Raw genomic sequence first — 13,583 nt, 5'->3', positions numbered from 1 at the left:
CGCCCATAACCCTGTTGTCAGCTTCATTCATGACCCTCTAAATAAAGTTTGGTTTCTGCTGGACAAAGGGATCCAACTCCCAGTGATTTAGCAATGACTGAAGGACCCCAAGACCAGACATATTCATATTTGATCTATAATTCTCTACATCCCCACGAGACTGTGCTGGGAAGGGGGAGTCTAGGAAAATGGAGCAGGGCTCTTGGTTTATCCTGTAAAATGGTTAACGTATTTACTGGTAATGGGAAGACTCCATGGTGATGCTATGGAGATGATGCTATACTAACCATGCATGAGGCCTCACGGGGGAATGTTAAGCCCCCCACAGAAGGGAAGAGTTCAACACGTAACAGGTTTTGACTTGCCTGTGTCCACCAAATGGAGGCTGCAAGCACCAGCCCTGCAGTTTTATACCTCCCACCTCCCAGGCAAGGTTGCTAGAGTGCTCATGAATAAGCCCAAGCTGACTGCTTCTCTCGCGGAAAGGAAAAGCCTGTCCAACATGAAATGTAAGTAGGGGACTCTTAGAGTACCGTGTGGATGAACAACAAACTTTTAGTTGCAGGTGCTGTAATTATTTTATTTTGATTTATTACCCGCTCATCACCCTTAAGGTCCCACAGCTGGTCGGAGCAATGTAAAAATACACCATTGCAGATGACTTAAAGCAGGAGTGTCCAAAGTTCGTATCGGGGCCTAATCTGGCCCGCCAGTTGGTTTAATCCGGCCCCTGTGGCAGTTTATTTCCTGGGTTAAAATCCTAAAAAAGAACTCAACAACTTCAATCCAAAAAAAAAAAGAGCTCAACAACTTGGGGGTAAAATCATAAAAAAGCTCACCAACTTCAATCCTGAAAAAACAATTTTGGTGGCCCTTTGGTCGGCCCTCACGGCCCTTCACTTCATCAAATTTGGCCCTCTTTGAAAAAAGTTTGGACACCACTGCCTTAAAGCAAATGGCAAAACTACTCTGTATCAGGACCAACACAGCAGCATTCAGGTTGCCCAAAATATCCAGTGCAAGGAGGAAGGGATCAGGAGGGTTTTTTGGGGGGGGGATTAGGTGTTTGGGACTGAGAGGGTTGCACTCCATGTGGTATAGCGGTTAGAGGATTGGGATAGTATATGGGAGACCAGGGTTCAAATCCCCATGAAACTCACCGGTGACCTTGAGCCAATTGCTGCTGCTGCTACTCAGCCTAACCTACCTTGTACGGTTATTGTGGGGATTAAATGAGGATGATGTATGCCACCTTGAGCTCCTCAGAGAAATAGGTGGGGCATACAGTAGATACAATAAATAAATAAGAATAGGGTGGGTCCTGAAGTATATATAACTTAACTGTCAAAGGCTAGGATAGAGATGTTTCTTCAGTATATGACAAAAACTCTATAGTGAAGATGCCAGGAGCACTGATGCTGCCACAGTTAATGCCCTCTCCCAGGCTGCCACCACTCTCGAACTTCTATGGGTGGTGGAACTACTAAGAGGAACTACTAAGAGTTAATGTACTATATACATAATAGTATTAAGAGGTTCAATAGGGAGGGAGATGGTCTTTTGGGCATTTGGGGATAAGTCATTTGGGCTTCGAATGTAACTGTGAGCACCTTGAATTGGGCTTGGAAACACAATAGCAACCAACTGAACTCAGGCACAGAGTTTAGCCTAGAGATGGAGAGAAAACTGATTCTGTTTACATTATAAAGAAAAAACCGCCTAACTACCACTTCGCAAACCAATCCACAAATTGAACAGCATGTATTCTTTGGAATTCACACTTTCAAAAATTTGCAGTGCAGTTCTCTAATCAGTTCAGTTCATAAGTTTATTGCTCTAGCCAAAGGCCATGGCAAACCTGTAGTAACAGCCTTAATAAAACAACATGGGTCCATAATATAAGCTAATACTGTATCCATGATGTAAGAGAGAGAAGATACAAACTCAAATCCATCTTGATTTCAGACTTAACCTTTGAATCACCACAACAATTTGTTTATTAATTTATTTTGCCAATTATTTTTATTGATTTTCCAATATAAACCTAGTTACACAAATTAGTTCCAAATTAATACAGTTTTGTTAAGAGGCTTCCCACACACAGTTCCTGATGGATCTTTATTATCTAATATTACTGTGTTTCATATTCTTATTTATTTCTATTACATTCCATTTTTCCAAATTATCATACAATTAACAGTTGCACTCTTAATGATTTCTATTTGGTATTATTTTATTATTTAACTTCCAAAGAAGAAGAAGAAGAAGAAGAAAGGCTACAACTGAGGACCCATAGCTTTTTCCTTTTCATCCTGTGCCCACTACATCCAAAAGTCAGTTGTTAGTCTCTTGGCCTTATGTGTCTCTCTGACGTTTTCCTTTTTTCCTGGTGCATTTGGGGCTATCTCCCTACTCCCACTGCTGTTTTATTCCAGCCTGGTAGGGGCAGAGCTGAAACTTCAAGGTTAAACCCTCTTCTTTCTCCTGCTCAGCTCCTTCCCATAATACTCAAGCAGTTCCAAATGGACAATAGCAGATCCCTCCTTTCCACTAGCACAGAGAGTCAACAAGTTCTGAGTTCCAGAGATTTTCCATTTCTTCTTCTGGCTGGGAAAGGAGGGAAAAGGTGGCGCCATTCCTCTTCCAACACCCAAAAAGCCTTCATGCAACTTTCCTTTCGCTGCTACCATAGCATTTTAAATTATTTTTTTTAAAAAAGGTTATATCTCAACATCTCCACGATCTCTTTCAGTCTTCTTTTTTTTTGGGGGGGGGGGAAGGGGTTAGGCTCCAACCCCCAGCGACAACCTTCCAAACAAAACAACTCTCTCCCTCTTTTAACTCCTATCAAGCCGCACACAACTTTACATCTTCTTTTAAATCTCAGTGTTACATCATACATCAAACCATCCTCACCTGTATATCTTAAAATTCAATATTAGGAGAGGGTTGCTGAATCATAAACGTAAAATCTTCCATAAAATATAGCAGAGAGCCCCCATCTCCTTCATCCACCTCCAGCACAAGATAGATTCTTCTCCCAATTTCAAACCTCAGTTCCATGCAGCTGGTTGTTTGCAGTTATAATGTACATGTCCTCTTGTGTGTGCACCTATTCTTAATGCCAATTAAAACCCAATTACAAGGAGAACCTCTACATCCAATGGCAGTTTTGGGGGTTTCACCTCGGGCAAAGTGAGTAAGCACCCAGCACCTCCACCGGTCCCTGTGCAGGGGCAAGCCATTGAGGTGACAACAGGTCTCCAGTACCTCCTGTACCTCAATAGGTTTATGTTGTTGTTTAGTTGTTCAGTTGTGTCCGACTCTTCGTGACCCCATGGACCAGAGCACGCCAGGCACTCCTGTCTTCCACTGTCTCCCGCAGTTTGGTCAAACTCATGTTTGTAGCTTCAAGAACACTGTCCAACCATCTCATGCTCTGTCATCCCCTTCTCCTTGTGCCCTCCATCTTTCCCAACATCAAGGTTTATAGGTTTGGTTTAACCACTTCCATTCTCTTTATTCAGCCTGTGCCTATCTCTTATGTTGAGAGAGTCGTCGCCATGGCATGGGACAGGAACTGGAAACAACCACCATGACATTTATAGAGATTTTTTATAACTCCTTTTTCCTGATTATTTTATTATTATTTTTCAGTCAATGCATAGAGGGCTGCTCTCTGTGTTATAAAGCCATTATTGTCACTCAAAAGAAACCAACCTATTTCTGCCAGGGTGTGGCTACTTGCTCATGTGAATAAAGGTTTCAGAAAGTCTCTGGATAAGAGGCAGGCTAACAGATAATGAGCGATGTCTTCCACCTGAGGTTAACTACAAATGCAAACTCTATCCGCATACATGACCTTGTTTGCTGTAGCAGCCATCCAAGACTGCGATAGGCATTACTTGAAAATGCAGGTCAATAAAGACATTTATTGAGGAAGCTGGTGAGAGTGTGAGCAGATGCTCTAAAATACACTGGAGTGGATACCAAGGGGAAAATATGGCATTTCTAATTAGTTGCAGGTCATTTCTGGATTCTGACCAGAATCCAGATTCTGGGTTCTATCCAGAAGAGCCAGTCTCTTCTTCTTCTTGTTGTTGTTTAGTCAATTAATCGTGTCCAACTCTTTGTGACCCCCTGGACCAGAGCACGCCAGGCACTCCTGTCTTCCACTGCCTCCCGCAGTTTGGTCAAACTCATGCCAGTCTCTTAGTTGACACTTATTCAAGGTCAAACCAGAGCTCAGTTCTGGAATATAATAATGGTTTAAAACATCTTGACAAGCTGCTTTCCAGAGCAGGTTATCACTCATTTCTATGTAGCACAGTGCAGGAAAAAGCTCAAAAGGCAATTTTTAAAATATACTTTAACTGAGCACAGTTTGCTCTTGCCTTAATTGTTGGCGTCCCAGATTCTGTACAAAGAAGAGCTGCTGATATTCCTGGTGGTAGAGAGTATAGCTTCTAGGGAAAATAAAATATTCTGCCCAGTTTCCAAAACCTTAATGGAGTTCAAATCAGAGCCCCAGATTTCAGTGTCATAAAGAATTTGAGTAAGCACTTTACTATCAAATATTTCATGGCAGGTTCAATCAGCTGTTGTAACAGGACTTCATCAATGCCCCAATAGCTTTCTGTGCTTTGACTTTCACTGCTTCCATCCGAAACTTCCAAGGGAGGTTTCACTAAAGAGTACACCCAGGTATATACATGAAGGAGTTTGTTTTATACCTTGTCCAATTCTCCATTTTTTTAAAACTTCTCAAAAGTATGCAAAAGTGCATATTTAAGTGAGCAAGTGTGCAAACAAGTGAATATATTGGGTGAGGGGAGAACATATAAAAATGCATATATTAGTCAAAACTGCATACAAAAGTGTGTCTGTTAGGAGAAATTCACACTCAGATGCTGATGAATTTTCATGAGGATTAAAAGAAACACAATTTCAAATTGCTGCAACAACATGGAGGGGGCTGAGTTTAAGACAAGAAGGTGACGGAAACCAAAACTGACAGATGGCGTCCACATCTCATTTTGAGAGCTGGGTAGCCAAAGTGGGGCTATTACCAAGGTCAACTTTGTTGGACTGATCATGTTGTGGGGATGCCTGATTATCGTCTTCAAAAGCAACTACTCTATTCCAAACTTAAAAATGGAAAGTGTAATGTTGGTGGTCAACAAAAGAGGTTTAAAGACTGTCTCAAGGCAAATCTTAAAAAATGTAGCATAAACACTGACAACTGGGAAACACTGGCCTGCGAGCGCTCCAGTTGGAGAACAGCCTTTACCAAAGGTGTCATGGACTTTGAAGAAGCACAAACTCAGGACGCAAGGGGAAAACGTGCTAAGAGAAAGGCACGCTTGGCAAAACCACACCGTGATCAACTCCCGCCCGGAAACCAATGTCCCCACTGTGGAAGGACGTGTGGATCCAGAACTGGCCTTCACAGTCACTTACAGACTCATTGTTTAACTGTGTTTATGGAAGTTACAGATAGGTAGCCGTGTTGGTCTGCCATAGTCAAAACAAAACAAATTCCTTCCAGTAGCACCTTAAAGACCAACTAAGTCAGTTCTTGGTATGAGCTTTCGTGTGCATGCATCTGTATCTGAAGAAGTGTGCATGCACACGAAAGCTCATACCAAGAACTGACTTAGTTGGTCTTTAAGGTGCTACTGGAAGGAATTTGTTTTGTTTGTGTTTATGGAAGACAGTCTTACTCGGCTACGAGTAATCGCCAAAGAAGAAGAAGAAGAAGATTACCAAGCAACTGGGGTGGGGGTGGCATGCTCCTAAATCCTCCTCACCCCCAGGTTTTTAGAAATAGGGAAAAATCTTTTTGGGAAGAGAAAATGAGGGGCAGGCTAAGAAATCCCACAAAACAGCTCAGTTTGATAGGTTTTAGGGATGTGACAATGAAGACTGCATGGTTGGTTCACAGGCTGCATGAAGCACTGAACAGACACACTTTGCACTGCAGCAATTTGTTGCAGTTCCCACTTGTTTAAATAGCACACTTTTAGGGAGGAGAGGAGAGAAAAATTCATTTAGATAACCTGTTCATATAACAATCCGCAGAGTGGAGCCCAAGATGTGTATTGTGTGATGCTTTGCAGCTTGCAACGGTGGCTGTGTGTGTTATACAGTGCTATAGTCCAGTAAGACATTGGTGGACGTGTGAAATAGATACAAGCACACACAGACCCAGAGATGTTTTCCTCAAAGGAAAATGCTTCAATAATACTTGTAAGTGACAATAATGACTTAATAAGGCAAACTATGGCTTGAAATGCCCCCCAACACTAAGAATTTTTAAAGGCAGACTATAGTTGAATAAAATCACTTTTGATGGACTGAATAAAACAGACAAGAATCATAGAATTGTGGGGTTGGAAAGGGACCCCAAAGGGCCATCTAGACCAACCATCTGTAATACAAGAATCCCACCTGAAGAATGCCCAACAGGTTGCCATCCAACCTGTTGGATTAAAAAACCTCCAAGGGTGGAGAGTTCACTACTTTCCGAGGGAGCCCGTTCCGCTGTTGACCAACTCTTTACTGTCAGAAAATTCTTCGTAATGTCTTGATTCCTGTAAATAGAATCTGCTGGTTCAGGTCCTTCCTTCCGGAGCTGAAGACTACACGGAACTTGAAGCAAAATAATCAAGCAGGAAAAGATAGAGGAGGAGGAGGAAACAAAAGAAGACTAAAAAACAACAGCAAGATTACACCAAAAGGAATATATGAGGAAGAACAGTAGGGTTTGAAAGAAAAGGCTGGATAAAGGGTGGACGTGGGTTGGACTCAGGCCTTAAGGACACCTGCTTCATATCCAGAAGGTCGTAGTTTCAGCCCCCAGCCTCTCCGGGTAGAACTGGAAAAGACTCTGTGCCTGAATGCTTGGAAAGCTGCTGCCAGCCAGTGTAGACCATACTATGCTAGGCAACTTGCTGTGTTCCACCAGAACCGTTTTATTAAAATTCCTGTGTAGAGACAGAACTTGCAAAAGTGCAAGAAACCCGCGAGACCTAGGTGATTTATTTACTTCAACATCCCTTCCCTAAAGGACTGGGATTGGAGGGCCTGGGCAAAATCATTTCCTTTGTTTACAAAGTTGGCCTGTCAGTTGCAAACAGAGTTCTCTCTCCCTTTCCCCTCTCCCTACCCTGGTGCTTTCCTTAGATGGTAGGTTTAGAGATATTAGTTTTGCTTTTAGCAAGGACTTGCCCACTAGAGGGAGAGAGAGACTGAAGGAGTTGTATGTACATTTTTTGTGTGCGTTGGACTAACATAGCCTCTCCTTAATGTTGCAGTGCTCTTTGGACTTATTTTGGTTTGGGTATCAATAAAGCTTTCCAGGTTCCAGTGTGTCCTTGAAAAGGAGTACTTCTGCTCTTCCATTCCAAATGGTGAGTCATCCATCCTCCCAAAGACTTATCTATGCTGGGGCATGATTGTTAGAAAATTGTAGAGGGACAAGCTTCCAAAATCATCACTTTAAGTTTGGGATTGGATTGGATTGATCTTTATTACGGCCATTGGCCCATCACACGACAGTTTCCCATACCAACATAATATACTTAAACCTCCAAATTTAAAACCGCCAAAACTTACAAAAGACAACCAAGAACCAAAGCAAAACAAAAACAAAAGACCACCATCATACATTACAATAAATTTGTAACCTAACCAACACCCTCTGCTCATAAATTAATCGAAGATATCAATGGTGATATCACCTAATTACATCCTAAAGCATAGATCATGGTTTAAAGGGATTATCCGAGCCACACAGGAGTCCGTTTCTCTTCTTTAAAGATAGGACGCTGATCAAGAATCTGGCAACCATGAGTGATCTTAGGGGGTCATCATCATTTAATAGATATCTCAGTTTGGCTTCAATCGTATCATCGGCAATTCCCTTTAGATATTGAGCAAGAAACTTGCTCCTGGCCGATAAGTGAAAAGCACAATCAAGAATTATGTGCTGCAACGATTCCGGAGCCCTTTAAGTTTGGGTTTTTAAGAAGATCCCTGCTGGGAAACTGTCTTGAGGTCACATGCCAGTGGTGGGCAGTAACAGAGGTGAATGTGTGTGGAGCAAATTTTACCTTTGTATGGTAAGCTAGTTGTGATTAAAGGACCCGCCACCCGCTTGAGGATAAGAAAGACACATGGACACAGTATATTGGGTTAATGGGCTAAAAAAGGCCACAACTTTATTGATGACAGCATGTGAGAGATATTGGCTTAGGCATTGGATAAAACAACAGAGCGTGACTCCACGCCCTCAGGGAGGGGTGAGTCTATCAAGGGTTAACCACCAGTGGGAAGAGCCTGTTGATGCAAATACAACTGAAAGCTCCCCCTGATGTCACCGGGGGTCGTGCCATGGCCCTAGCCACCAGCAAGGGCGTTGGACAGGATCCACGACCGCCAGATTCTTTTACCGGAATACCCATAAAATGGAGGGGTAGGCAATGGCCACACCATGCCCTCCAACACACAACCATATTCCAATGCCTAACCACCAATACCCAAAAATTGTGACGATTTGCTACGAGGTAGGCGAAAAACCAAGTAGCCAGTGCCAATTTGCCAGTTGGATAAAAATTCCTACCAGGCCCCTTGGCCAACCAAGGTGACCAACCACAGGTCCATAGCGATGTCAAGAACCAAGCAATGAACTAAGGGAAGGTGGGGGCATGATCCAACCAGAAGCAGCAGCACAATGGCTGGGAAACACTGCCGCGGCCGCGTTTGAGCGGCTAAACCCCGCCCCAAGCCTCCAGTCGATTGGCTGGCCAGCTGGGGGTGTGGTGTGGCAGCTGGGGCAGCTGGGCAGGGGGCAAAACACCCCCTGCCAATGCGGGAAACGGCTCCCGCTCACAACTCCTACCCTCCTTGAGGAGGAGAGGCTTTCCTTTCCCAACACGATCACATATAAAACATAAAGCTATCTCTCAAGCATTTTCTGTTTCTGCCACTTCTAGGTTTTCCAGAAGGGTTGACCTCCATTCTCTTTGTGGTAACCAACATCGGAATTCTCAACTCCACCGTCTTCAGTAGCCCCAGCTTGGCATCAGTGTCCAGCCTCGCCCTAGCAAACAGCGGCATAACGAAAATCAAACCAGGAGCGTTCAGCATTTTCCAAAACCTCCGCAAACTAAGTTTATACCAGAACAGTGTAACTGAGGTTAAAGCCTCTTGGCTTTCCAACCCTGGGCGTCTAGAAAACCTGACAGTGGCTCAGAACCTCATTGCCAGTATAGGGCCAAAAGACTTTTCAGGGTTTTCCAACCTTACATCACTGAACTTAGCAAACAATCAGATCTATCAGATATCCAGCAAGAGTTTTAAGGAGCTGACCAAGCTAACACTGCTTGACCTGTCCGGCAATAAGTTAACAACTTTAGCAAGAGATGTATTTGATGGGCTGATGCTCCCAGTGATGAAGCTGGGTGGAAATCCATGGAACTGCTCCTGTCAACTTCAGGATTTTGGATTATTCCTGCAAGGTAGGTGCCCAAGGTGGCTAACAACCTAGTTGTGAAAACAATACAATTGAAATTATTTGAGAGCAGCTAGAATTCTCTCTGCAACATCTCGGAGGTTACAAATGACACTTAAAATTAAATCATATTTTGATTAATTGTGGAATTTTGCAGCTATGGCCAAACTGACAGGGTTTTTTGGACCCACCTGGAAGGAAGACAGAGACAAAATAATTTTGGGGGGTCAAATGGCAGACATACGTTGATTACAAAAACAGAGATGGTTTAGAACCAAAATGAATTACCGTATTTTTCGCTCCATAAGACGAGCCTAGTTTTTAGAGGAAAACAAGAAAAAAAATATTCTGAATGAAACAGTAGATGTATGATTTTTGTGGTTCATGCTGTGGCCACAGACATGTGATCTGATGGTGAATTTGGGGTGACCCAATGCAAAAATCCTGAGGATCCATGTGGATCCGTGCTTTGTAACCACGTTTTTGCACCACTGCAGCCCCAGGAAACAGTGGATGCCTGATTTTTTTGGTGCAGGCTGTAGCCATGGGGATGCTATGTGATCTGATGGTGAATTTGGGGTGACCCAATGCAAAAATCCTGACGATCCATGGGCTTTTACCTCCCCCCTCCCAGGCAGCCTCCCTAGTGTCCCTTATCTCTCTTCCGATCCCACCAATCAGCTGTTTCCTTTCAAAACCCCTTCCCTCTTGTTTGCCTTAGTGTCTTTTCTTCAGCTGGAGCAGTTTTTTGCTCCTCCTTTTCTTCTAATTTCTCTCCTTATTGCTTTAGTCTTCCTGTTTCCCCCCTTTGCAAGTTTTCTGTCTTTACCTCTCCCCTCCCAGGCAGCCTCCTTTCTCTCTAGCATCCCTTATCTCTCTCCCCGATCGGCAAATGGTCAGTGGCTTTGTTTCAACACCCACTTCCCTCTTTCAAAAAAAAAAAAAAAAAAAAGCATGAACTGCTTTTTGTCCCTGGGCAAGTTGGTTCCAGGGACCATGCATTCGCTCGATAAGACGCACATACATTTCCCCTTACTTTTTAGGAAGAAAAAAGTGTGTCTTATGGAGCAAAAAATACGGTATGTGCTTGTTTGGAGGTTCTAGCAGGGGAGCACAGCTATCGTATACCCTTGACCAAAGAACGGTACACTCCTTCTATCAGGAAGAAGAAGAATAGACATTCGGGGTGCAGGTTCAGAATATTCTGTAGGAACCAGAAGGAGTCTTCAGAAGGGTCATCTTGAGTGATAATGTTGCTGGCTTCATTAGAGTCATCTTTAGCTATCTGTTTTTTGTTTGTTTGTTTTTGCAATAAATCCTCCTTTTTAATTAAAAAATAACAATACGGTATGTGTTTACAAGGTGTTAGTGAATTAATGCCATAATGTTATTGTGATTATATGTGCTCTCTTAAATTAGACAACTCTTTTTGAAATTGTGCTTTTGGGGGTTTTGTAAACTGTGATGTGATAAATAATATCTTTCTGTTAAATCTTTATAGTTACTGTTTGTAGATTCAACACTTAATGTGATTCAACACAGGTTGAACAGTTTAAAAGTGGGAAGTGGGCCTCTTCTAATCAGAAATTTGAGAGAGGCTGGCTTAATCCTACAGGCTAACTTTTAAAACCAATTTAAGCAATGCCTTCATTTTTTTTTTTAAAAAAAATAATTGCATAAACCATTGAAAATATAAATGGAACCAGACACAATAGATTTCACCAGCGAATCATTTCCCAGTCAGTTTTTCCACTGTTCAAGACCGTATGTCTTTACAGAGTTGATCAATGCGTCACTGCTTGAAGATGCTGCCTCGGTCATTTGCCGAAGTCCACCAAACCTAGAAGGGATTCCTGTCTGGAACATCTCTGACTTGAACTGCCTGCCAGACTTCTTTTCATCAGCCTTTGAGAACAGCTTCCATAAAGTTGGACTACCAGCTTTGCTGGTATGTTTAGGTATGTTTCTGTGTATCTGTTAATGTTTGATAACATATTTCTGTGGACATAAGAACACAAGAAAGGTCCTGTTGGATCAGGTCCAAGGTCCATCTAGTCCATCATCCTGTTTTCACAGTGGCCAACCAGATACCCCAATGGGAAGCCCTAGATGGGTCATTGGCCTGATCAGACCTGCTTTTCTTACCTTGTTATGTTCTATCTGCTTCTTTAGGAATTCATGTACCCTTTTGAGCTAATATTTTACCTTCTTTTTTTTTTTTTACTTTGGGCAGTGTTGATGTCGTTCATTTTGATGCTGCTTTTGATCTGGATGGTGAAACGCAGTAATCAACAAATCCAGCCAAGCAAAGAAGCGACTGATCTAACCACTAATGGTCAACCATCTGACTGTGTTGATTCCATGGCTGAACACAGACTGACTGATGGAAAGATCAGAATCACAGAGACAGGGGTGATGTCTCACTCTAGGTTGTTGAGAGTTCGTGCCAAGTCTGCCTCAGCCATATTGTTGCAGGCAGAGTTCTGCCCCAGACCATGTCAGGCCACCAATTCGGCTGATGAAAAGCAAGGGCATCTAACAACTCCCTTCACACTGTTAAATGAAAAAATGCACATGAGAAGTGAGGACCTGTGCAACTTTATGGAACTGTGGTATTACCACAAGCTAGAAACAGACAACAGAAAGGAATTTCAGAGGCATTGCAATGTGAGCTCATTCCCGACTGAAGTTTATCTAGAAACTCCAGATATGAAAGTTACTTCAGAAGTGGCAACAAAAAGTTTGCAGGAAAATTGTATTTTGGGAGCATCTGAGAATGATGATAGTAAAAGCTGTGACAGTGTTGAAAATCCTGAACCCTTCTTATATTTAAGTGTTGCTACGACAACAGTTGAAGATCAAACTGATGTCCCACCTAAAAAAGATGGGGTTATAAAAGCAGGTGGAAGCTGCTCAGTTTCTTTGAAGCGCGCTTTGACATGGCCTTATGAGATAAAATGTTTGGGGCAGAGGTCTAATGTGTTAAGTATTAGAGAATCATTTAAAGGACAGTTCCTCCTGCCTACTCTGAACCTTGAAGAGAAACTGGATGTTGGGAGTTCAGAATTGCAGGAAGAGTGGCTAGAGGTTCATCACAGGAAGGCATGTCAGCCATTCGATAAGGGTCAGCTTGGATTAAACCAACAGGCAAAGTTAGCCAAGGAAACAGAGTTTCCATATCAGCAAGAATCAAGGGCCGAAATTGCCTTAGAGCCAACAGATGTTGGAAAATCTGTATTCACTGTAGATCTGCAAAGACAGCATGATCTGAGCACATGCCCCAAAGAGGGTGATCACCTAGTCAGTGGCAGAACTGAATTAAAGACAGAGGTAAAACCAGCTAACCAACCCAAGTTTTCACTTCAGCAAGAATCAAAAGCAGCAGTTGCCTCACAGTCTGGACTCAAAACAAAAAGGGGCCTCACAGCTGTGAAAAGGAAACAGTCATCAAAACCAGTATCTGCTCAATCTAAAGTCCGTCAGGAAAGTCATCCCTCTCCACTCTCATCAGCTGATGTTGCTTCCACTAGTCTGCCCCTGTATGATGAGATCTCACTTGAAAACGACGAGTATAACTATGCCAGCCTCCTGCATGAAGTTGTGGAGAATCGTGGGAGGTGGACTAGGGAAAGATGGAGACAGACCCACAGGAAACGTTCAGTGAATCAGCCCCCAACCAAATCCAAGTAGATCACATCAGACTTCAGTTAAATGCTTTGTACATTCATCTTTGTAGTAAAAAGAGAGAGAGGGAGAGGAGTTGTATCTGTCTAAGTTCTACTGAGAGTAAACCTACTGGAATTAATATTCAAGTTAGCCATAATCATTAATTTCAAATCAGTCTAGAACTAATGTTGGATACAATTATATCAATGAATGAATGAATGAATGAATGAATGAATCAGTCAATCAATATATATATATATATATATATATATATATATATATATATATATATATATATATATAATATCTGCATAGCAAGAAGATGAATATGACCTTTGGGATCCCTTCCAACTGTACAGTTCTATGATTCAATGACATATACATATATAATGAAACAGGATTA

The 13,583-nt window shown here is 42.4% G+C and overlaps 1 protein-coding gene across 2 annotated transcripts; it reads left to right on the top strand.

Annotated features, from left to right (window-relative positions):
• Positions 1–471: 471 nt before the first annotated feature.
• Positions 472–13,371, top strand: LOC309333741 (uncharacterized protein; the record flags this gene model as incomplete). 2 transcript variants are annotated; one of them, XM_081847575.1, is made up of 5 exons in its annotated part: positions 472–509; positions 7,317–7,412; positions 8,997–9,521; positions 11,293–11,472; positions 11,748–13,371. In XM_081847575.1, the coding sequence occupies exons 1-5, from the start codon at positions 503–505 to the stop codon at positions 13,202–13,204; spliced, it is 2,265 nt and encodes a 754-aa protein (XP_081703701.1). In that variant the 5' UTR covers positions 472–502. The 2 variants fall into 2 exon arrangements, with proteins under 2 accessions (XP_081703701.1, XP_081703702.1); XM_081847576.1 differs by lacking the exon at positions 11,748–13,371 and having other exon boundaries at positions 11,293–11,495.
• Between the last annotated feature and the right edge of the window lie 212 nt (positions 13,372–13,583).

Source organism: Podarcis erhardii (assembly GCF_964252035.2).
Source record: "Podarcis erhardii genome assembly, chromosome: Z".
NCBI classification, from domain to species: Eukaryota; Metazoa; Chordata; class Lepidosauria; order Squamata; family Lacertidae; genus Podarcis; species Podarcis erhardii.
Note: the sequence above shows the minus strand (reverse complement) of the source record. Positions and strands in the feature narration are given on the sequence as shown.